General features: G+C 41.4%; 1 protein-coding gene across 3 annotated transcripts; it reads right to left on the reverse strand.

Annotated features, from left to right (window-relative positions):
- Positions 1 to 1,334: 1,334 nt before the first annotated feature.
- Positions 1,335 to 21,380, reverse strand: fggy (FGGY carbohydrate kinase domain containing). 3 transcript variants are annotated; one of them, XM_072687236.1, is made up of 16 exons: positions 20,972 to 21,380; positions 18,891 to 19,092; positions 18,267 to 18,378; positions 17,169 to 17,320; positions 16,370 to 16,458; positions 14,480 to 14,595; positions 13,457 to 13,585; positions 12,388 to 12,491; positions 12,082 to 12,189; positions 11,802 to 11,863; positions 9,619 to 9,769; positions 7,411 to 7,485; positions 6,873 to 6,993; positions 5,789 to 5,883; positions 3,683 to 3,744; positions 1,335 to 1,730 (listed from the first exon to the last, which is right to left on the reverse strand). In XM_072687236.1, exons 2-16 carry the CDS (start codon positions 19,086 to 19,088, stop codon positions 1,652 to 1,654), a joined length of 1,653 nt encoding a protein of 550 aa, XP_072543337.1. In that variant the 5' UTR covers positions 19,089 to 19,092; positions 20,972 to 21,380; the 3' UTR covers positions 1,335 to 1,651. The 3 variants fall into 3 exon arrangements, with proteins under 3 accessions (XP_072543337.1, XP_072543336.1, XP_072543338.1); XM_072687235.1 differs by having other exon boundaries at positions 18,891 to 19,096; XM_072687237.1 differs by lacking the exon at positions 1,335 to 1,730 and adding an exon at positions 1,750 to 2,265 and having other exon boundaries at positions 18,891 to 19,096.
- Between the last annotated feature and the right edge of the window lie 369 nt (positions 21,381 to 21,749).

A 21,749-nucleotide genomic window follows, 5' to 3' on the forward strand; every position in this document is an offset into this window, starting at 1 on the left:
GAATTACTGAGGAGTAGAACCTACAGCAGCTGAAATGTCCAGCACACAACATACAAGCTAGCTTTAGCTTAGCTTAGCCCCTTTTACAGAACCAAACCCTGATCCACTGAACTCCTGTATGAAACTCGTACTAACAGAATTGCCAGAACTGTCAGCTAGAATTATGACTGATGAATGAATGAATGATTATTAAATTATTATTAACCCAATAAACATTATAATAATAATAATATTTTTTTAATTAAATTAATTAAATTAGATCAATGCTAAATAATGGGCATAACAGGGTGGTACCAAAGTGTTTATTGTGCATTATTACAACTAACAATGCAATTATTGATACTTCTCACATAGCAGAGCTCCAATGACCTGCTAATAAAGGTCATGATGGATAAAGCCTAATGCACAACGAATTAATTATTTAGAATTATTAAAATTTAAGTTTTACTAAACAGAGACTAAGACCTTAATAAGCCCCTAATTTGTGCACCCTAATATATATATATATATATATATATATATATATATATATATATTGCATCTGACTGTGCAGCTCTAGCATTTCCATAATAATGAAAATTATAGGTGAATTCTCAGGTTTTTGACGATAATTAATTCAATGTGAGTATGAGTTCGGTATGAAATGGTTCATTGTAAAGAAACTTGCATTTCACAGTTTAGACGAGGACGAGGAATGTGATGTGAAGTGGTGGTGATAGAAACAGGGGTTATGATATCTATAACCCACATATAGCCATTTTATTTATTATTATCCAAAACCACCAGTAAACCTACACACGTGTTTGGAAACGAGTGTCTTTTCTATTAGAAAGCCCCAACCCTCCGAATATTTTGGTAAAATATTACATTTAGATTTATTTAGATGGTTTTTTAGATGGTGTCACAAAGCAGCTTTGCAGAGATCCAGGGCCGAGTCTCTTCTGAAGAAGCCAAAGGTGACAGTGGCAAGGAAAAACTCCCTCACCCTGAGAGGAAGAACCCCAGAGTGGTGTTGAGGATGGTGTAACAGTGGCTCATCTGAGAAAATAATAAAAAGTTTCTGGGGACTATTTCTACTATTGCTACTGTTTTAACTCCTAGCATGTGTTCAAAAGAGGCTAAAACCTTTAGAGTACTATGCTGAAGTCATGTTTTGTCAGTGTATTCATAACCATTTCACTTAACATAACATCCGATAACATCCTGTGAGGGATCTTCATCAAACTATTCACCAGACGTCTAGTTCAGTTCACCACCAGTCTGACCACTTCAGACCAAGCAGATTTCTCTAGAACAGACTGTTTAATTCTGCAGAAATTGAGATACTGGTGTTGATTCACCTTCAGGGTAGCAGCCAGGTTGATCATCTCCAAGACAAGAGGTCAGTCACAGCTTTAAGAAGTTGGTCAATTTTATATGGTTTTCATTCACATTCACATCACTGCAGCTAACAGTTAAGAGCTGTTCTGCTGAACGTTGTCATTACCACCACCACCTCCACCACCAGCACCTCCACCACCAGCAGCAGCAGCAACAGGAAACCATGTCCATCTAAGGCAACACCTTCTCCGAGCTGGTGGCCACAGAGAAAAGGCGCTTTACAGAACCCGCCAGGCCAAACTGAACCCTTTCGCTCTCGAAGTGCCAGCTGTCAATCACACATAAGGGCCGTGTACTCTCTCTGATGGGCGTACAGCCGGAGAAACACTGCGTACTTCTTCCTGTAGAAACTGAGGACAGGAGTGGGATCAGTTCCATGGATTTAGAAGTTAAATCTGACTAAACATTTTATAAAGAACAGCAAAAAAACTGCAGTATTAGTTTCTGTATTTTTCAGCATTTAGCTGATGCTTTTATCCAGAGCGACTTACAAGGTTACTCATATTACAGAGGAGGGTCAGTGTAGTGTTAGGAGTCTTGCCCAAGGACTCTTATTGGTGTAGTGCAGACCAAGAATCGAACCCTGGTCTCCCACATGGTGTGGAAGCTCACTGGCAGGTAGTGGTGTTATCTGTTGCACACCAACCACCACCAACCAATTTCTTTTTTCTATTAGAAAGCCCCAACCCTCTGAATACTTTGGTAAAATATTACATGTAGATTTATTTAGATGTTTTTTTAGATGGTGTCACAAAGCAGCTTTGCAGAGATCCAGGGCCGAGTCTCTTCTGAAGAAGCCAAGGGTGACAGTGGCAAGGGAAAACTCCCTCACCCTGAGAGGAAGAACCCCAGAGTGGTGTTGAGGATGGTGTAAAGGTGGCTCATCTGAGAAAAAAAAAAAAAAGCTTCTGGGGACTATTTCTACTATTTCTACTGTTTTAACTCCTAGCATGTGTTCAAAAGAGGCTAAAACCTTTAGAGTACTACGCTGAAGTCATGTCTCATCAGTGTATTCATAACCATTTGACCTAATAACATCCTGTGAGGGATCTTCATCAAACCATTCAAGTTTCGGGAATCGAACCCTGGTCTCCCACATGGTGTGGAAGCTTACTGACAGGTAGTAGTGTTACCCGCTGCGACACATCAATCATCACTAACCAATTCAGGTCAACTTTTATTTAAAAAAAATTTTTAAATAGTGCTATGATGGCGTGTTGATATGCCAGCACCATTACCATCACCTTAGATTACTTCTCAGCTTATTGGTTCCTTCTGGCACTGCTCCCAGCGGACCACATATGCACACACTTAGCTACACACACATGTTCAGGGAATAGAGATCCCTCAATGTAAAAATACAATGTGCAATACCCACATCCCCCCCACCCCCACCCCCACTCCCCGCCCAGATGACATCCAGCCTTTTTAAAATCATCTCCAATATGGTAATCAGTTTGCAACAAACAAGCTAAAGATGGTACTGTTTCTCAGCCAAGCTTCCTGCTACTTACTTAACCAGTCGGTCACATTACAGACCACAGGGCATCCTGTCTGCAGCACGTTAACAGCCTAAAAACCATGCATTTGCAGTGAGTGATGAATTCATCAGGGGATTATCCCTTTGTCTTTTTCAGAATGCTTGGAATGGGGCTATACTGTAGAAAAACACTGCATTCAGGCTTTCCATTCAGTCTCCTTGCCACAGGTGTATAAAATCAAACCCCTAGCCCTGCAGTCTGCCTCTGTTACACACATCAGTGAAAGTATGGGAGGTTCTGAAGAGCTCATTGAACTCCAGCGTGGTTCTGTAGTAATTGGAGACACCGCTGCACCAACAACAACAAGTCAGCTGGTGAAATTTTATAATTTCCTTCCTCCTAGATCTTCCTCCATCAGCTGTGAGTGGTATTATTAGTGAACAGTGGAAGCGTTTAGGAGGAACAGCTCACAGAGAGCAGCTCAGCCATGTAAAAAAATTACAGAGCGGTGTCAGGGCTGAGTGCTGAGCTCAGAGCAGAGTGCAGGAAAGTCTCAGTAACTGCAGAGCTCCAGACCTGCTGCTGTTAGAGCTTAGAGCAAAGGGGGACCAGCTCCATATTAATAATGCCTATGGGTTTAGAATTTGATGTCCCAATACTTTTGTCCAAATAGTGTAATTCTTTATGGCATCGCTCAATAAACCATTTGAAGCACTTTTATGTTTAAGAGTGTGGGTTACTGCTTCAGCATGCCGCTACTGGCACTGTAGCAATGTGGTGAGATGACCTGCAGGGTTTAATGATCTGGTTAATGATCTTACCTCTCCAGCTCAAGGTTGGGGTGAACGACTTTTCCAATTTTGCCCATTTTCTCCATGGCTTCCTGAAAGCAGCAGGACAAGTGTGATTCAGTGACAATGTGGTTCAAAGCTGAGAAGACCTCATATCAAGAAGGATCCTGCATTTGTGCTGCTGCTTTGTTCCATCAGCAACTTTACTTGACCTGCAGGGTGATTCAGGACCCTGACGGAGTGTGTGGGGCTTTTTGAAGTGGGTTGGAGTGATGTGGTGTCTCAAGCAAGACTCTTTTGCACTTCTCTGCAAAAGAACAACCCCAGACCTACATGTGGCTGCTGAACACACTGCTGTGATGCTCTTGTAGAGGAAACCCTCAGTCTTTGCATATGGTTTGGCACTGAGAATTCAGTCAGTGTGGAGTTTCCCACGCTGAGCATAGCCCAGGTTTAGCATGTACCTCTTACTGACTACAGTGTACACTACACAGGAGTATAAAGAGATGGTTTGGCAAAATAATGATTTACACAATTTTCCCTAACACCAAATGTGGCTGATTATTTAATATATATATTTGGTGTTAAATACTTTGGCTTATGTGGTTTCTGACACTGTATTGCCTAAATAATAATAAATAAAAATAAAAATAAATTAAAAAATAGAAAGAAATGATACTGAATAGCTCAGAAACAGGTGCTGATGAGAAGCATTAGGCACCGAAAATGTGCCAAAGATTGTTTCCCAAGCTTAAAGCTATTAATTGTACCCTTTATTGTTAATATGATACATGAGCAAACACTGTTTCTATACTATTTCATCATTTTTCACCAACACACAGCAAATTTCACATGTCCATATTGACCAACATCACACTTGCATCTAAAATTTCTCCCAATAAATGCAATAAATTATTTTTTTAACCAAATCTTTATTATTTATTATCAAGATATTGTGTTTGTCCCTGCTTTCATGAGATCACTGAATAATATTCATTCAAAATAAACATTATTTTTGGAAGAATGTTATGATTTAGTCACGTGTGTCTATAAACGATGTATTGTTGCTTTAATTGACAGCGCAAAGAGGACGTGTCATTCTTTGACCCTTTAGAGCAGCCAGGAACAAGAAAGGCCAGATCTGACACTCATTTACATTATTATTATTATTATTATTATTATTATTATTCATGCCGGACAGTGCCTGTCGAGCTCAACCCAACCACAGTCACGCAACATAGGTAAAGATTATATAAAGCTATATATAAGCGCCGCAGCCATTTCAGGATGAATTTTACCACCCCGTCACAGACCACCCAGTCATACTGCAAACATAGCTTTCATGTATGAATAAAAAAAGATACTATTAATAAGCATTTTATGCCTGAAGTGGAAATATGTCATTTTTGATAACGGCAACATTTAAAAAGGGCCCCAGGTTTGCATTATCATTCTGTGTTTTGGGAGCCTCTGTTTATAGATAACAGAGTCCAACAGTATCAGAAGCCTTATTTGTCTATAAGAGATTATCAAACACCTCAACACGGTTTAATTGCGAGTGTGTGATGACCACCACAATTAGTGGAGTATAAGCTTGGATTAGCCTTGTAGGCAGTGGTGCTCAGCGGTTAGAGCACCGGGCTATTGATGACAGGGTTGTGGGTTCGATACCCGGGCTCGGCAAGCTGCCACCTTTCTGCTCCTCTGGCTGTCCACTGCTCCAGACATGTGTGCTCACAGCCACTAGTGTGTGTTCACTGCACGGATGGGTTAAAGGCGGAGGCCAAATTCCATCTGTGACCAACACTAATGGTTGTCGGAGCTTCTGTGCTAAACTAAAGGTACACATTTCAAACATGTCTTGGCTGATTTATATGGTCAGTATCGTGCAAAATCCTCCAAATCTCATTTTTTCAGCTGTTCTTTATATAGTATCAGACTTTCATGATAAATGGACAAATAGAAATGCTCCAAAATTACTTGGAATGAAACCTTTTTCCTTCAACTTCCATAAAAACGTAAGAAGGTTTTTTCCTTCTCCTGTAAAGTTGTACAAGATTATACAAGGTTTTTACATGACAGCGACAATATCGGAGTAACCCTACTGCAAACACAGCTGCTTCTGCTTCAATCTACCTGAATGGAGCTGTAGTCGCCTGAGGCACAGGCACCCAGCACAGCAGCACCCACCAACACAGCTTCTCTCTCTGCAGGCAAGACCACCGGCAGCCCTGTACACACACACACACACACACACACACACACACACACACACACACACACAGAGTGTTACACTGATGAGAGGAAAGTTAAAGAGTGTGAAAGAGGAGGATGCGAGATAAATGAGAGAGACATAAAAATGTGAGGTGTGAAGGTCAGTGTGGGTTGTGTGTTAGTGTGTCAGCGCTGACGTTCGACCTGCATCAGCTCTTCTCAAAAGGGACAATCCACTTTGCTGGAACAGTGCAAGAGTTCAGCTTAAAGCTACACCACGTAACAATCTGACCTTAAAACAGCAGCTTCAGGATCATGCCGCGTCTCCGTCATTCCCAACGCTGCTGCTGCACTATGGAGCTTTACTGGTGGTGGAGCTGCAGGAGGAGAACCTCTCTCCAGAACTGCTGTGTAACGTTGCGTAACCCATAGAGTCATATTATGGAGCTCTCAGCTTGTCCAGAAATGCATGTGTGCAGCTATCCAAGAGGGGGTGTGCAAAACAGGATTTGTATTTACAGCAGTGGAGTAGTTTATTTTACTGTTTCTGAAATCAAGGTTATTAATTAAGAGTTTCTCCTGCTTTTGTTGGAGTAACTGTCTCTACTGTCCAGGGAAGAAGGCTTTCTACTAGATTTTGGAGGAGCATTGCTGTGAGGATTTGATTGCATTCAGCAACAGCAGCGTTGGCTGATCACCTCATCCCCAACTCATCTGGGGGACTCATCCAAAGGTATTAGATGGAGCACCACCATCATTCCAGAAAACACTGCTCCACTGCTCTTCTTACAGCAAGGTTGCACACAGGGTTTACACACCACACACTTCTACTACTACTACTGTCTACCTCAGGGGGGCGCTATGTATGATTTGCATGACTGTCTGTCCAATTTAAATGAAAGGAAATCTGGGTTTGCTCTATTCCTTTGGTGGTGTTTACAAGACCCCCCATTATCAGAATAGTAACTAGAGCGCATACGGTCCACACTAATCCATCTGTGCTTACCTGTGGTGTTGGCGTGCACCTGCACAAACAGGGGGTTCTTACTCAACCCCCCACACAGGAACAGGGTGGTGATGTCATGTCCTGCCTCCTTCATCGCATTCAGAATGTGCCTGGTCCCGAGCTAAGACCACCAACCCAGCAGACAAACAAACAAACAAATAAACAAACAAACAAACAGACACTAACAAACAACAAATGCGGTCATAAAAGTGAAGACAGCAGGGAACGGGTTCTCTGGAGCAAAGCCTGGCATTAGAACCGCTTTTGGTACCGAAACCAATCTCACTTTTTAATCTTTGTTTTTTTCAAAGAACCAATGTTATGAATAAGATGGGTGAGTATATAGAACCTTCTTAAATAATGTAAATGATTTATGCATACCTTATTTACCAATTAAAGGTTCCTCTGAGAACCCTACCTCCAAGCCTCGACTCATTTATGAACCCTTGTTCGTGACTGTGTGAATGGGCTGTACTCATTTAGCTTAGGGGCTGATAATGTTCTTGTGTGAGTTTGACGGCAGGCTGGTTGGACTCACCGCGACAGCTTGGACTGTAGCCAGATAAAGAAGTGCCAAATCATCCAGCGTTTGGGACAAGGTGAGCCCGACAATCTGCACAGAGAAACAATGACAGTAGTTACTCCTCTGCCTGACGTAGTCCATCATCCACCATCATCAAGTGCTGGAAGCTTATACAGTATCCCTGTATAATCAGCCCTGTAGGACCTGCATGTCTACATCATCTCAAAACACGTGGATATGTTAACGTATCCCCAATAGACTCAAACCAAAACCAAGCCAACCAAACCAAAGTTCCTATGTTACATCCACTATATGGCCAAAAGTATTTGGACACCTAATTTGCTTTATTGTTTCTTCTAAAATCAAGGGTATTAAAAAATGCTGCTTTTGTTGGAGTAACTGTCTCTACTGTCCAAGGATAAAGGCTTTCTACTAGATTTTGGAGGAGCACTGCTGTGAGGATTTGACTGCATTCAGTGTTAGTAAGATAATCCTATATTAGTCCCACATTGGGGAAATCACAGTGTCACAGCAGCAAAGCAGCAAAACGATACATTACCAATATATACACTACCGCTCAAAAGTTTGGGATCACAGTGAAATTTTCTTGTTTTCAATGGAAGCACACTTAAGATTATGAAATAAAGCAAATAAACAGGACGTTCAGACATTGTCAGAGTAAGAAATATTGATTTTAATGAAAATGATGACTGTGTGCTTCAAATTTTGCCTTCATCAAAGAAGCCACCTTTTGCAGCAATTACAATTCTAGGCATTCTAGCGGTCAACTCTTCGAGGTAATCTGATGTGATTTCACCCCATGCTTCCTGTAGCATCTCCCACAACATGGACTGGCTTGATGCAGTCTTCCTCCGTACCATACGGTCAAGCTGCTCCCACAACAGCTCAAAAGGGTTCAGATCCGGAGACTGTGCTGGCCACTCTATTACAGTCAGAATTCCGTCTGGACGTGTGTTTGGGGTCATTATCCTGTTGTAGGATGAAATTGGCCTCAATCAAGCGCTGTCCACAGGGTCTGGCATGGTGTTGCAAAATCTTGTGGTAGCCTTCTTTCTTTAAGATCCCTTCCACTCTGTATAAATCTCCTATTTTACCACCTCCAAAGCATCCCCAGACAACCATGCTGCCTCCACCATGCTTGATAGATGGCATTAAGCATTGGTCATGCATCTTTTCATTGGTCCTGCGCCTCACAAATGTTCTTCTGTTTGATCCAAAGACCTTAAACTTGGACTCATCTGTCCATTGTCTTTTCTCTTTGGCCCATCGCAGTCTTTTCTTTTTATTGGCCAGTGTGAGATATGGCTTTTTCTTGGCAATTCTGCCATGAAGTCCAGCATCCTGAAGTTGCCTCTTTGAGCTGACACTGGTGTTTGGATGGGTTCTATTTAGTGCAGCTGTCAGTTGACAGCCTGTGAGGCATCTTTCTCTCAAACTGCACACTCTAAGATATTTATCTTCTTGCACAGTTGTGCATCGGGGCCTCCCCCTCCTTTTCCTGTCATTGTTAGAGCCAGTTTGTGAGAATTGCTGACAATAGGATTATATGAAAATAAGCCTCTATACAAAAATAGGCTTTAATACAAACTTTTTACTCATCTGATACACTTAAATTAATTGAGAAATGGACAATATTGTTTGTGAATTGCATGAAAATGTGTTTTTCTTTCAAAAAGAGGGAAATTTGCAAGTGATCCTAAACTTTTGAGCAGTAGTGTAAATAGATATATAGATAGATAGATAATAGAATTAAAAAAAAAACTGAGGAAAAACAATATTATTAACAGATTATTTATCTTATCTTATCGATGAGGCGAATGTGAAGAAAAGAGCAAATGTGCAAATGTGTGGTTGCAATGCTGTGCAATAATCAGGAGGTAGTGGGGAGCTAATAAATGGTAATATTAAAGATTCCTGAACGCAGAATGTGCAATTTTTGCTGTGAAATTATGCGTAATTATAGTTATTGTCCTGGATGAAGACCCAAATAGTGGAGAGACAAGTTTTGCTTACTGTGATCTACAGACAAATAGGCAAAAGTACACTGGAAACAGTAAAGCTTGTTTCTTATTGTTATTTTTATACAGACGTTCTGCTGAAAGCTGGAACCCAGGCCAGAGCCTCGTCTCTCCTCACTGCAGCCCTCACTCACTCACTACAGCATCCTGCCGTACCGGAACTTTACTGTGGTTTCACACTTACCATGCCCTTCAGGCTCTGGTCAGCTAGAGGCGAGCGGTTGCCATGGAAATCTGGCCACACATGAAGGCTGGAGGTCAGCTGGTCCAGGTGCTTTTGGTCTTTGCTCATTTCCTCCAGGTAGCGATTTAAGATAAGATAAACATGCTCCCCTCTGAAAAGAGACAAACAACATGCACTAACTTCAGTAACGTAAAGAGCGGTAGTGACGTCAGGATGCTGGACGATCCCAATCCATCATTCCAGAGAACACAGCATTTCTTCCACTGCTCCACAGCTCAATGCTGGGGGGTTTATTATACCCCTCTAGCCCACGCCTGGCATTAGCCAGCATGTTGCATAAAGAGCTCAGGAAAAAATGAAGAGACCACCCAACATGATCAGTTTCTCTGGTTTTACTATTTATAGGCAGTGTGTTTTAGGGTAATTAACATTAGTGTTGTATTTTATAAACCATGAATAACATTTCCCCTAAATTCCAAATACAAATATTTGCTATTTAGAGCATTTATTTATTTGCAGAAATGACAACTGCTCCAAAACAGCTGCTCAAATAATGTAAATAAATGATGATAATAATTATAATGTAAAGAAGTTATTATTCAGATTTAATCACAGTACTAATATCTGAACTCTGAGAGCATTCAGAAATCACTATGCTCAAATAACCTCGACGGCCAATCACAGCTCTCATGTCTCTCTCTCTCCACTAGTCTTTCACATTGCTGTTGGGACTTTGTGCCGTTCATAGTCTGCAGATTCAGCTAACTCAGCTTTGTTTGATTTGATATGTGTGGAATAAAACGTCTGCCGTACATGTAGAGATGCAGATTTAAGAAAAAAAAACAAAAAAAAAACATGGTCTCTTATTTTTTTAAAGCTGAAAGTTTATGTTGATCTGCTCCAGAGAGTCCTATTCTATTGGCAGTACTTCTCTACAGGCACTAGACAAGCTGTGAGTGAACTCGTCTTGAAGCAGCTAATTGCATTCATTAAAAGGGGTGTCCACAAACTTTTTTTTGTGTAATCTGGATTAGGCACTTCTTGATCATGATCAGAGTAGAGGAGTTCGCATTTTTCCTTCCTCAGTTCACTTTTTAGCCATTTTCAATTCTCACCCACCACCTACACCTCTATACCTACACCTTCCAACCTACACCTTCCAATCACGCAATGTTTAAAGTGCACCGACAGCATGTACAGAACTGGCCACAGTCCTTCCGCCATTTTAGTTGGGGGGGCAGGTTAAGGCCTATAGTTTCACTTCCTGTTCAGAGTGACGCAAATCTTCCCAAAATAACGTCACAAGTCAAAGCATTAGGCAGCACGGTGCAAAAAAGAAGAGACTACACTACATGATCAGTTTCTCTGCTGTTATTATTTATAGTCAGTGTGTTTAAAGAAATTAACATTAGTGTTGTATTTCATAAACCATGGACATTTCCCCTACATTCTAAATAAAATATTAATATTTAGAGCATTTATTTATTTATTTGCAGAAATGACAACTATTTAAAAACAGCTGCTCAAAGAATGCAAAGAAATGATGATAATAATTATAAAGTAAAGAAGTTATTATTCAGATTTAAACACAGTACTAATATCTGAACTCTGAGAGCATTCAGAAATCACTACTAGCATTCAGAAATTATATATATATATATATATATACATATTTTTTTTTCAATTCATTTATTTCTTTATTTTTTATTATACTGCAAAGTAAGAATTTTATTGTACAGTGTAACTGATGTGCATATGACAAACTCTAGAATCTGGAATCTTGAATCTTACTGATAAACATTTTGCATGAAATGCTAAAACAATATTAAATGTAATTAAAAAAAATTAAGTGTTGTGTTTTCAGATTTGCCTCTATTTTACCATCATCAACACTACTCACAAGGGGGACATGACCCATCCTCCTCTGATCAGAACTATTAATAAAGTATCTATTAATAAATGAACAATTAATAAATAACAAAATCTGTGGAATTAATGTAAACTTACTACTGCACGCTAATTCACTGCAAACACCAGTCATATATCTACCCAATTCACTGCCTGGTCATTTTCCTCAGTCACACTGAGCCACACCGGGACTTCTGACTGCCCTCATGTTTATTAATCATGATGATCAGAAACTCTGAACATATCTCAGACCAAACAAAAGAGGCAAAACACACCTTTTCTCTGCCTGTTGTTCTAAATGAGGGAACGCTGCATGCCCCTTCACCACATGATCAATCTGAGGGAAGAAGAAACATCTGTTTTACAGCTGTTTTGGTTCAGGAGAAGCAGCAGTGTTTAAGGCTGAGGTCCTGAACTCTGAGTATTCAACTGTACCAAGATAAACACAGCTTTCTGTCCTAGGGCTCTTTTAACGTTTAAGGATAATAATCTATCGTGCTTTTAGGAACCTCAATACTGTCTAAACCACACTGAGCTGGAGTGAATTAGACTGACCAGTCCTCCAGTAGCGCTCTGTCCACCTTCACTGAGCCAAAGGCCCGGAACCATGGCAGACAGATACGGGCCCCAAACACCTGGAACAAACAGAGGCTTCTGGCTCACCTGTAGCATGCACACACACACACACACAATGAGTACTTTCATGCAGTTCATAAAACTATTATAATGAAAAATGCTCATTTACATAAATATAGTATATGTACACAATAATAAAACAGCATTATAAGTGTGTGTGTGTGTGTGTGTGTGTGTGTGTGTGTGTGTGTATGTGTGGCATGGTCAAGTTGGTGGAAAACTCACTGCCATATGACATGAGGATGTCCCACAGATAAGAGCTGCACGGCATGTGATTGGCTGGTTTTCACAGGGTAGGTGGTGTCCACTCACATCTGCCCCAATGACGCCTAGACAGGAAACAGCAACACAAAATCTGCACCAAAATATACCATTAATTATATAATCAAATTTATTAATTATGGCATTAATTATATAATACAATATAATAAATATACCATTTATTATATAAGCCAATATAATAAATATATCATTAATTATAAAATCAAACATAATATGCCATTAATTATATAAGCCAATATAATAAATGTCATTATGATATAATCCAATATAATAAATATGCAATTAATAATTACATTTAATATAATAAATATGCTAGTCATTATATAACCCAAAATAATAAGTATGCTATTAATTATATAACCCAATTTATTAATGACGGCATTAATTATATAATTCAATTTAATAAATATACCATTAATTATATAATTCAATATAATACCTATGCCATTTATTATATAAGCCAACATAAACATGCCATTAATTATACAATCCAATATAGCCATTAATTATATAACCCCAAAAAATATCATTAATTATATAACTCAATATAATAATTATGCCCTTAATTATATAATCTAATAATTGTCATTCATTATATAATCCAATATAATAATTATGCCCTTAATTATATAATCTGATATAATAATTGTCATTCATTATATAATCCAATATAATAATTATGCCTTTAATTATATAACCCGATATAGCTCCATGAGGAGAACTCTCACCACTCTCAGTAGGAGTGTTATTAGTGTTTATTCTAATACTGTATAACTACTTACACTTATAAATACTTACACTTAACCCCTTCATGTTAACTTACCCCTCAAAAAGGGTTAAGAGCAGCTTGTAGAGCATCAGTGCCGAACACGAAATCAGTGGCCTTTCAATCAGCCTCAAATTCAGCAGTCCAGCAGAGCAGAGCACTGTGTCCCTCTAGTGCCCAATCTGTAGTTCAGAGCTCTGCTGCTCCCTGAAATGACCTCTACCATCAGTTTAACTGGAGACTCACCGAGCCCTCCTGCATGGGCATCAATAAGCGACGCCCCCACAGCTGTTCCTGGATTCAGACCCAAATCTGCAGCTGCCTCCTGTGTGAGGCCTTTTCCAACTGGACTGCCTGGACAGCAAGTCTCCTCTCCTGCAGAGAACAGCGGGACACGGTGATCGCTAACCAAGCAATGCCAAAGTTTGCCTACATTAACAACAACCTGAAGCCTTTTCCACATGTACGCTATATGGACAAAAGTATTGGGACACCTGCTCATTCGTTGTTTCTTCTAAAATCAAGGGTATTAAAAAAAGAGTTGATCCTGCTTTTGTTGGAGTAACTGTCTCTACTGTCCAGTGAAGAAGACTTTCTAGTAGATTTTGGAGGAGCATTGCTGTAAGGATTTGATTGCATTAAGCAACAAAAGCGTTAATGAGGTCAGAATGCCAACTCCCCAACTCACCCCAAAAGTACTGGATGGAGCTCCACCATCCATCATTCCAGAGAACACAGTTCTTCCACTGCTCCACAGCTCAATACGGGGGGGCTTTATACCCCTCTAGCCCACGCCTGGCATTAGGCAGCATGGAAATGATCCAACTTATAGTAGCTGTATGCATTCATTAAAAAAAGGAGTCAATGGACCCTGGGAGGTCCAGCGGAATAAGGCATTGTCACTATGACCAGAGGATCGCTGGTTCGAATCCCAGTCATCCCTAGCCAGCTGCTAGCCATCGGCAGCCGGAACCCAGAGAGAGCACAACTGGCCTTGTCTGGCTGGCACTGGCGTCTGCTGACTGATGCATGGATGCCGTTGGTTGCCCAGTGACGTTGAATCAGCAGCAGTTCAGAAAAAGAGCCGCTGGCTGAGTGCATATGTCGAAGGAGGCATGTGCAGGTCTTTGCCCTCCAGTTTTGGGAGCTCAAGCGAGAGTTTTAGGGCCGTGTCTGTATTCTCGGGCTGTTTTTGCAGTGAAGCTGATTATTTTTAAGGTCATTTTCCATAAAGCTTACATGCATCAGGTGAAATGTGACAGAACTCACCAATTCTGGCATGACTGTTCTCCAGCAGGTCCTCAAGACCAATAGCGGTCCAGAAACTGTCATCCCACCCATCTGGAGAAGCGTAGGTCCACTTACAAACCAGCGTGCACAAAGACCTGAGGAGCAGACCAGCAGCATTAACACACAGATACCCCAGGGTGGCATGATCCAGAACTTCCTTTTTAAACGTCCTCATTAAGAAGAAGGTAGTGAGTGACCTGATCAAGCAGCAGCAGCCTGACATCACTGAATCTGATTGGTTCAAATTAGGATCCAATTATGAAAGAAAATCATAAACCAACACTGCCCCCCAGTGGATATCACTGAGAGGTGCAAGTTCAAGCTGTTAGATCTTAACATTTAGGCGTCTCCTGTGCTAAACCGTGTGTAAAGCAGTACACTGTCATTAGCAGCACAGTCATAATTCATGTTTATGTGTTTTCTGAACACTTCCCAAGTCTTCCAATACTGTGAGAATTGGCTGAATTCCTGAAAATAATTGTAATTGCAAGATGGTACATTTTCAGACAAACTTAAAGCAGCATTATGTAGAATTTAATATTAAATCAGCAGCTTCAGGATCATGCTAATGCTCCACTGACTGTAACAGCGAGAACGCCGTCTCCGTCATTCCCGCTCCGGGCCGGAAGAATGCTGCTACTGCACTACGGAGCTTTGGTGGAGCTGCAGGCGGAGAACCTCTCTCCAGAACTGCTAAGTAACCAGAGTCATATTAGTGTAATATCCTGTAGTATTACTCTACCGCCTCAGTCCACATGCTTCTCTACCTTCAGATCAAGCTTCTCGATTGATCTCTCAGCTTGTCCAGAAATGTGTGTGTACAGCGTGTCATTTACCAGGGACTAGACGTGTGAATTACACTTCCCGACTGCAGGGGGAGCCCACGAGCAAGGCATGCCAATTGTTCCGCATTGCTCCTTTAAAATCAGGTTCCCACAGGACACAAACTAGGACTGCTGGTTTAGCATTTTTACAAAACTGCAAATCAGCCTCTAATCACTGAGTGGCATGAGCATCCTGACCAATCACAGTAGCAGATCACATTCTGTGGGTGTTAATGCAGGCTGGTCTTCATGGCCTCTCACATCACAGGTCCCCTAATGTTTTCATGCCTTTTACGTGATACTGCAATCTCATTCTATAGAAACATCATAATTAGTGAGGTCATTGTACCAGAAATTTGGTGGTTTGGTACCAATGCCACTGAAATTTTATACCAATTTGATACCATGATAAAATAAATAAATAAATAAACATTATTTGTTTATTATTAATATTATTATTAATTATTATAATTCGTTATTATTTATTATTATTATTATTATTATTAAACCAATTATTATTGTTATTTTATCATTATTTTTTTTACCACCCACAAGAGTGGGTGGAGCCATTGGTTAATAAAGAGCTTTCTTCTCCTCAAATAATAATTTAAAAAATAAGCATAACTGTTATTTAAAATAAAATTGCGCCCAAATCCCATAGAGTTAATATGGCAGAGCCCAGCTGTTTGAAATATGGACAAAATAATGCAAATAGCCCAGAAGTAATAAATAACAAGCCAAAATTAGTACAGTTATTAGTACAGTATTAGTCTTCAGGTATTTAAAACAAGCCCTACTGTGTTATGGAGCTATGCCGCAGCATGTCAACAGTGGTGCCCACCTGGGCATTATACACAACCTGGTGACTAGAACATGAAGGGCACTGACCTGGCATCCTAGTATCAATTCCAGCACTGGCATACAACCATAAAGTGCCATCTAGAGAAGCCGTTACAGTGTCAGGAACAGCCTCCTTGTATAAAGACTCAGATCGAACTGCCGAACCGAAGCTCAGTGGAGCTCAATGTCATCAAGGGAAGCTCACCTTGCTAGAGAGCCGGTAGATTTCCAAGAGAGGAAGTCAGGAAGGTCGAAGAAGTGTGCGGCGTCCTTCCAGCAGCTCTGCCTCAGATTCTGATTAAGCAGGGTTAGGATGGTTACCGAATGCAGGGATTACTATATTAATGTAAAACAGCATGGCCAGCTCAAGCTGGTTGACCGGTGTAGCTCTTGACAAGTATGATCAGCCTGACTAAGCTGGACAACCACTATGAACAGGCTTGACCACACTGGTCGACCAGCATCACCAAGCTGCTTGATCAGCATGACCGGCAAGACTAAATATCTAATTAAGCATACAGTACGTTGGTCAAGAGCTGGTTAACCAGCTAGCCTACCAGCATAGGGCATGTTTAAGCCTGCATGAGCAGCTTTTCAACCACACTGACCATCAAAGACCAGCTTAGACCATCCGAAACCAGTGAGCAGCAAAAGCTGGTCTGGTCTTGAGCTGGATTTTTTAGCAGGGTTTTACTTATTTGTCTGTTAAAGTGCTTATAAAAACAAAGACCAGAAGGAAAACTATTGACTGGAGCACTTTAGCTTAGCAGAACACAAACAGAAACCCTAGAAAACCTGTCAAAATTTCACAAACAGGAGCGAATGTCAATAATCTCTGTCACTAATGTCTTTCCTGTAACTGTAACTGACCATGTAACGTCAATACATGTATTCCGTAGCTTTTTGGAAGTCTGTTATTAAATAAAATATAATAAATATATCAAACTGAACAGAAGTAAAAAGATACTGATGTGGGTGGATATGGCTGAGGTGAACAAGCTGACCTCTTTCAGCCACAGCAATTTGGGTGGCTGCATTTCGGGAGACATCACTCCACCCACGCTGTTCAGGACACTGTGTCCGGTGGCTGTGATGCGAGAGGCCTGTTCCAGTGCTCTGTGATCCATCCACATCACCACGTTCCTCTCTTTAACACCTGAGAAACAGAAGCACCAACAATAACACACATTTCAACCTCATTTAAGACGGTCTGTTCATTTACTGATCATTCATAATTGCCTTGGGTTTCAGTTTTAAGCCCAATCCTTTTACCGATGTATTTGAGCAGAGCGCCCTCTGGTGTCCTCTAGGTGCCAATAATGAACATTATCCCCGGCCAGCCGGCTGCAGCAGCAGTGCGGACGTTCTCAGAAGGTAAATAAAGGAGTTGAGGTTCTGCGGCTTGGAGCTATTTTACAGTGGAACCTGAAAACAGACCATAATATCTGACCCTTTATAAAACCATCACTGAAACGCTCTGTTTTACCAGCGGGAGAACCGCAGAACTGCTCGCTGGCCTTTCTCTGTTTATAAACCAGCACTGAAGAACCCTAAGAACCCTGTTAGCTAATGCTAACACACACACATGCTATAGAAACCCCAATCACACACACAGCACATTCACACACTATAAACCAGTTATTACACACCAGTAGACCAACAACCACAGATACCAGTCCAGAGTGTGTACCACTACACACACACACACACACACACAGGAAGTGATTAGACTGCAGTGTTGTAAAGGAGCTGGGAGCTGATTGGTCAGGGAGGAGAGTCAGACTGGATTAGAAGATATTAAACACTATAAAACAGTCAGTCAATCAGTCCAGAAAGTCTGATTATAGAAACTGATACTAAGATAAAGGGATTTTACTAAAAAAAACTTGAGGACAGCAGAGGGCGCTCTGAACACCATGGTTGATATAAAGACTCGGAACTGGATTGGGATTAAAATAGCCAGTACCTGATCCATTAAAATATGCCTGGATTGGCCTCGATCAGGACATTCCTGCGGCCAAAGTTTTGGACGTATAGAAATAAGTTTGATGAAATATATTTTTAAAAATAGACATTAATTAAATGTGAGCTGAGCTACTCACCATCTTTATTGACGGCTACAGGCTGGAAGTTCTGGTCCAGAACCACCAATGAGCACGTAGCATCAAAACCAATCCCTCGCACATGATCCTTCTCAACACCGCCGGTCACTTTCTGCAACAAACACATCACAATTATGCATGCCTGTATAACCATGTACACAATATGTCCTAATGTTTGTGGACACCGCTTCTAATGAATGCATTCAGCTGAAGCTTTAAGTTGCACCCAAGATGCACACAGACACACAGCTTGTATAGTCCCAGTAGAGACATACTGCCAATAGCATGGCGCTGGAGCAAATACATGAACCTATTGGCACCATGCTGCCTAATGCCAGGCCAGGCGTGGGCTAGAGGGGTATAAAGCCCCCCAGCATTGAGCTGTGGAGCAGTGGACGAACTGTGCTCTCCATTTAATACTTTTGGGATGAGTTGGGGATGATGGTCTGGTGTGGTGATCATCCAGCATCCTGACCTCACTTATGCTGCTCTTGTCACTGAATAAACAGGTGTCCCAATACTTTTGTCATACACCAGATACATGTATTAAACAGTTATACATATGATTACATTAAATTCTGCACTCAGACTACACTCCTAAAATTAAAGGTAGTGTGTTAGTACCTTCACTGTGTTGCAGCATTTGCTCCAGATGTCTTCTGACGACTGTTCGTAATAGTCAGGCTGAGGCGTCCACACGCTGATGGACTCCTCTGCCGTGGCTTTAACGCAGCCATCGCGGGTCACCAGGGCCGCCCGGACGCTGCCACTTCCCACATCCACTCCCACATAGTACCAGTCTGGAGATGGAGGGCCTGGCATTTAACTACCTGGGCATTAAGAAACCCACATTAGTCTACAACAATCAGCCACAACATTAGGACCACTGAATTGAATAACATTCTATCTAGACCAGGCAGCAAGTGAGCAGTCAGTTCTTAAAGGTGCTCCAAGGACAGGCAACCAGTGAACCGACCCAAGGCTTATTGATGCACATGGGAAGTAAAGGAACCCTTGCTGCCTGACACGGTGCATCATCATGCTGGACGCAGCTGTTAGAAGAAGGTTCAACGGTAGCCGTGAAGAGATGCACATGGTCAGCAAGAATACCCAAACAGGCTGTGGTATTCCAGCGCTGACTGATCCCACTCCATTGCACCACCTGCACTGGCCTGGACTGTTAACACAAGGCAGGTTTGGTCCATGGAGTCATGCTGTTGGCACCAAACTCTGACAGGCTGTGTTTGTCCAGTGTTGGAGAGCATGAGTGGAATCCGATGAGGTCTTCTGCTGTTGAAGCCCATCAGGGTTCAATACCCTGGTCCAGTAAGCTGCCACTGTTGGGCCCTTTCGCACTGCTCCTGGGGCATCGAAGGCACCCCCAGCATTGAGCTGTGGAGCAGTGGAAGAACTGTGTTCTCTGAAATGGTAGCTGGTGCTCCATTCAATACTTTTGGGATGAGTGAGGTTGGGGAGTTGGGGATGGATGAGCAATTCTCCTCCAAATCTTGTCTAGAAGACAGTTACTCCAACAAAAGCAGGACAGACTCAGGATAGAGAGCAGGTGTCCTAATACTTTTGTCAATATAGAGATACATTTATGAAATGCTTATATATGATTCCAGGTTTACGATGATACTGAGAGGTTGCAGCTCATCAGGGTTCAATACCCTGGTCTAGTAAGCTGCCACTGTTGGGCCCTTTCGCATGGCTCACAGCGCTCTCTCCTCCTGGGGCATCGAAGGCACCCCCAGCATTGAGCTGTGGAGCAGTGGAAGAACTGTGTTCTCTGAAATGGTAGCCGGTGCTCCATCCAATACTTTTGGGATGAGTGAGGTTGGGGAGTTGGGGATGGATGAGGTTGGTGGAGTTGGTGATCATCCAACATCCTGACCTCACAGCAATTCTCCTCCAAACCTAGTCTAGGAGACTAGTTACTGGAGTTACTCCGACAAAAGCAGGACAGACTCAGGATAGAGAGCAGGTGTCCCAATACTTTTGTCAATACAGAGATACATTTATGAAATGCTTATATATGATTCCAGGTTTACGATGATACTGAGAGGTTGCAGCCCATCAGGGTTCAATAGCCTGGTCCAGTAAGCTGCCACTGTTGGGCCCAATAGCAAGGCTTTTAACCCCTTTCTGCTCCTGGGGCTTCAAAGCATGATGTAAAATATATAAATAAATATGTATACGGTATTTATATATTTTAATATTCATAATATACATATTAATGCTTAAATAATATAAATATATAATATAAAAGTGATCATGTGACCAGTTGCTGCCTCTAAAACAGCTGACTGAGCTCTTCAGCTCTCCACTACGTTAGAAAGCGTGTAGAGCCGGGAGATACCATTAGCCCAGCAGCGGAGGGGTGTCCAGCAGCACGACTGGTACATAATCACCTCCTATCTCAAGCTAACAAGTTATTAATCTCTGTGAACTCTCTTAAATTACCAGTTTTATCACAGTATTACAGCACAAGTATTAACCCTGACAAAATGTGCACCTTTAAACAACGCACACAGTCCCCCGCCCCCCCTTCCGGCGTTATTCAGTGTTCCTCCCTCTGTCTGTGTGCGTGTGCGCGCGCGCAAGATTTCCAAGCATCGCTAAGCGGGCGGTAAAGTCAGCCCTCCGCCTTCCGCTGGAGTCTTAATTAAAGGAGCAGCGCGGATCATTCAGACAGACATATTTACCACAAACGAGGGATTCGCCTTCAATTCTGCCGAGCAGCGTCCAAACAGTGAGCTGCGAGTGTGTGGACTCTGAGCTACGGCGAGCGCGAAGGACGGCGAATCCAGCTCGAAGAAACGGCTCCGTCTCGAATGGCTCTCAGCTCCCTACATAGTGCGATATGCAAATTAGGAGACGTGCCCTATAAAGCCGAATAGTGCGCTAGACAGGCCGTCCTGCGCACGTAAACTAATATTTCGACCTATTTTGCGTTATTTAATTGCATTTAAAGTGGTGAGTTGTTTAATGTTAAGGCCTACGTCGTGCACTACGTAGGGAGCACAGAGGCAATTGAGACGCACCCCAGACTACCGCGCCACACTTGCAGATACTTTTATTTTTACTGTTTTTTTTTATTAAATAATAATAAATGTGCAGTACGGATTAATAATGCAGGGATTATAAGACATATTTGTCGATACATTTTTTTAAAAATGATATAAATTGGCTCCAGTTTCAGCTTTACAGAGAAATATAACATTTATTTCTCAAAGGTTATTCAAATAATGAAGAAAAATTCAGTATGTTACCTTAACAAAACAGGTCTTTAACAAAGCTGGTATTTTGGAAGGCAATAAATATATAATTAATATACCCCCCCCCCCCCCCCCCCAAAAAAAATGTCAATAACACTGGCAACAATTTTGTACATCCCTCACATAGATTTATTAATATTAATAAATTACATATAATTTTAACTAATATAATTTTTTTATATAATTATTTGTTTATAATGTTAAT

The sequence above is a fragment of the Salminus brasiliensis genome, chromosome 9 (genome assembly GCF_030463535.1).
Source record: "Salminus brasiliensis chromosome 9, fSalBra1.hap2, whole genome shotgun sequence".
Classification (NCBI taxonomy): domain Eukaryota; kingdom Metazoa; phylum Chordata; class Actinopteri; order Characiformes; family Bryconidae; genus Salminus; species Salminus brasiliensis.

What these genes read in the sequence shown, in the direction of transcription:
- fggy (XM_072687236.1), bottom strand. Translation starts at nt 19,088, where the DNA reads ATGCCAGGCCCTCCATCTCCAGACTGGTACTATGTGGGAGTGGATGTG. An exon ending in TGTAGCCGTCAATAAAGATG is followed by an intron (nt 17,321 to 18,266) that starts GTGAGTAGCTCA and finishes TCTGTTTCTCAG; the next exon opens with GTGTTAAAGAGAGGAACGTG. An exon ending in GCGACTACAGCTCCATTCAG is followed by an intron (nt 3,745 to 5,788) that starts GTAGATTGAAGC and finishes TGCTGCTTTCAG; the next exon opens with GAAGCCATGGAGAAAATGGG.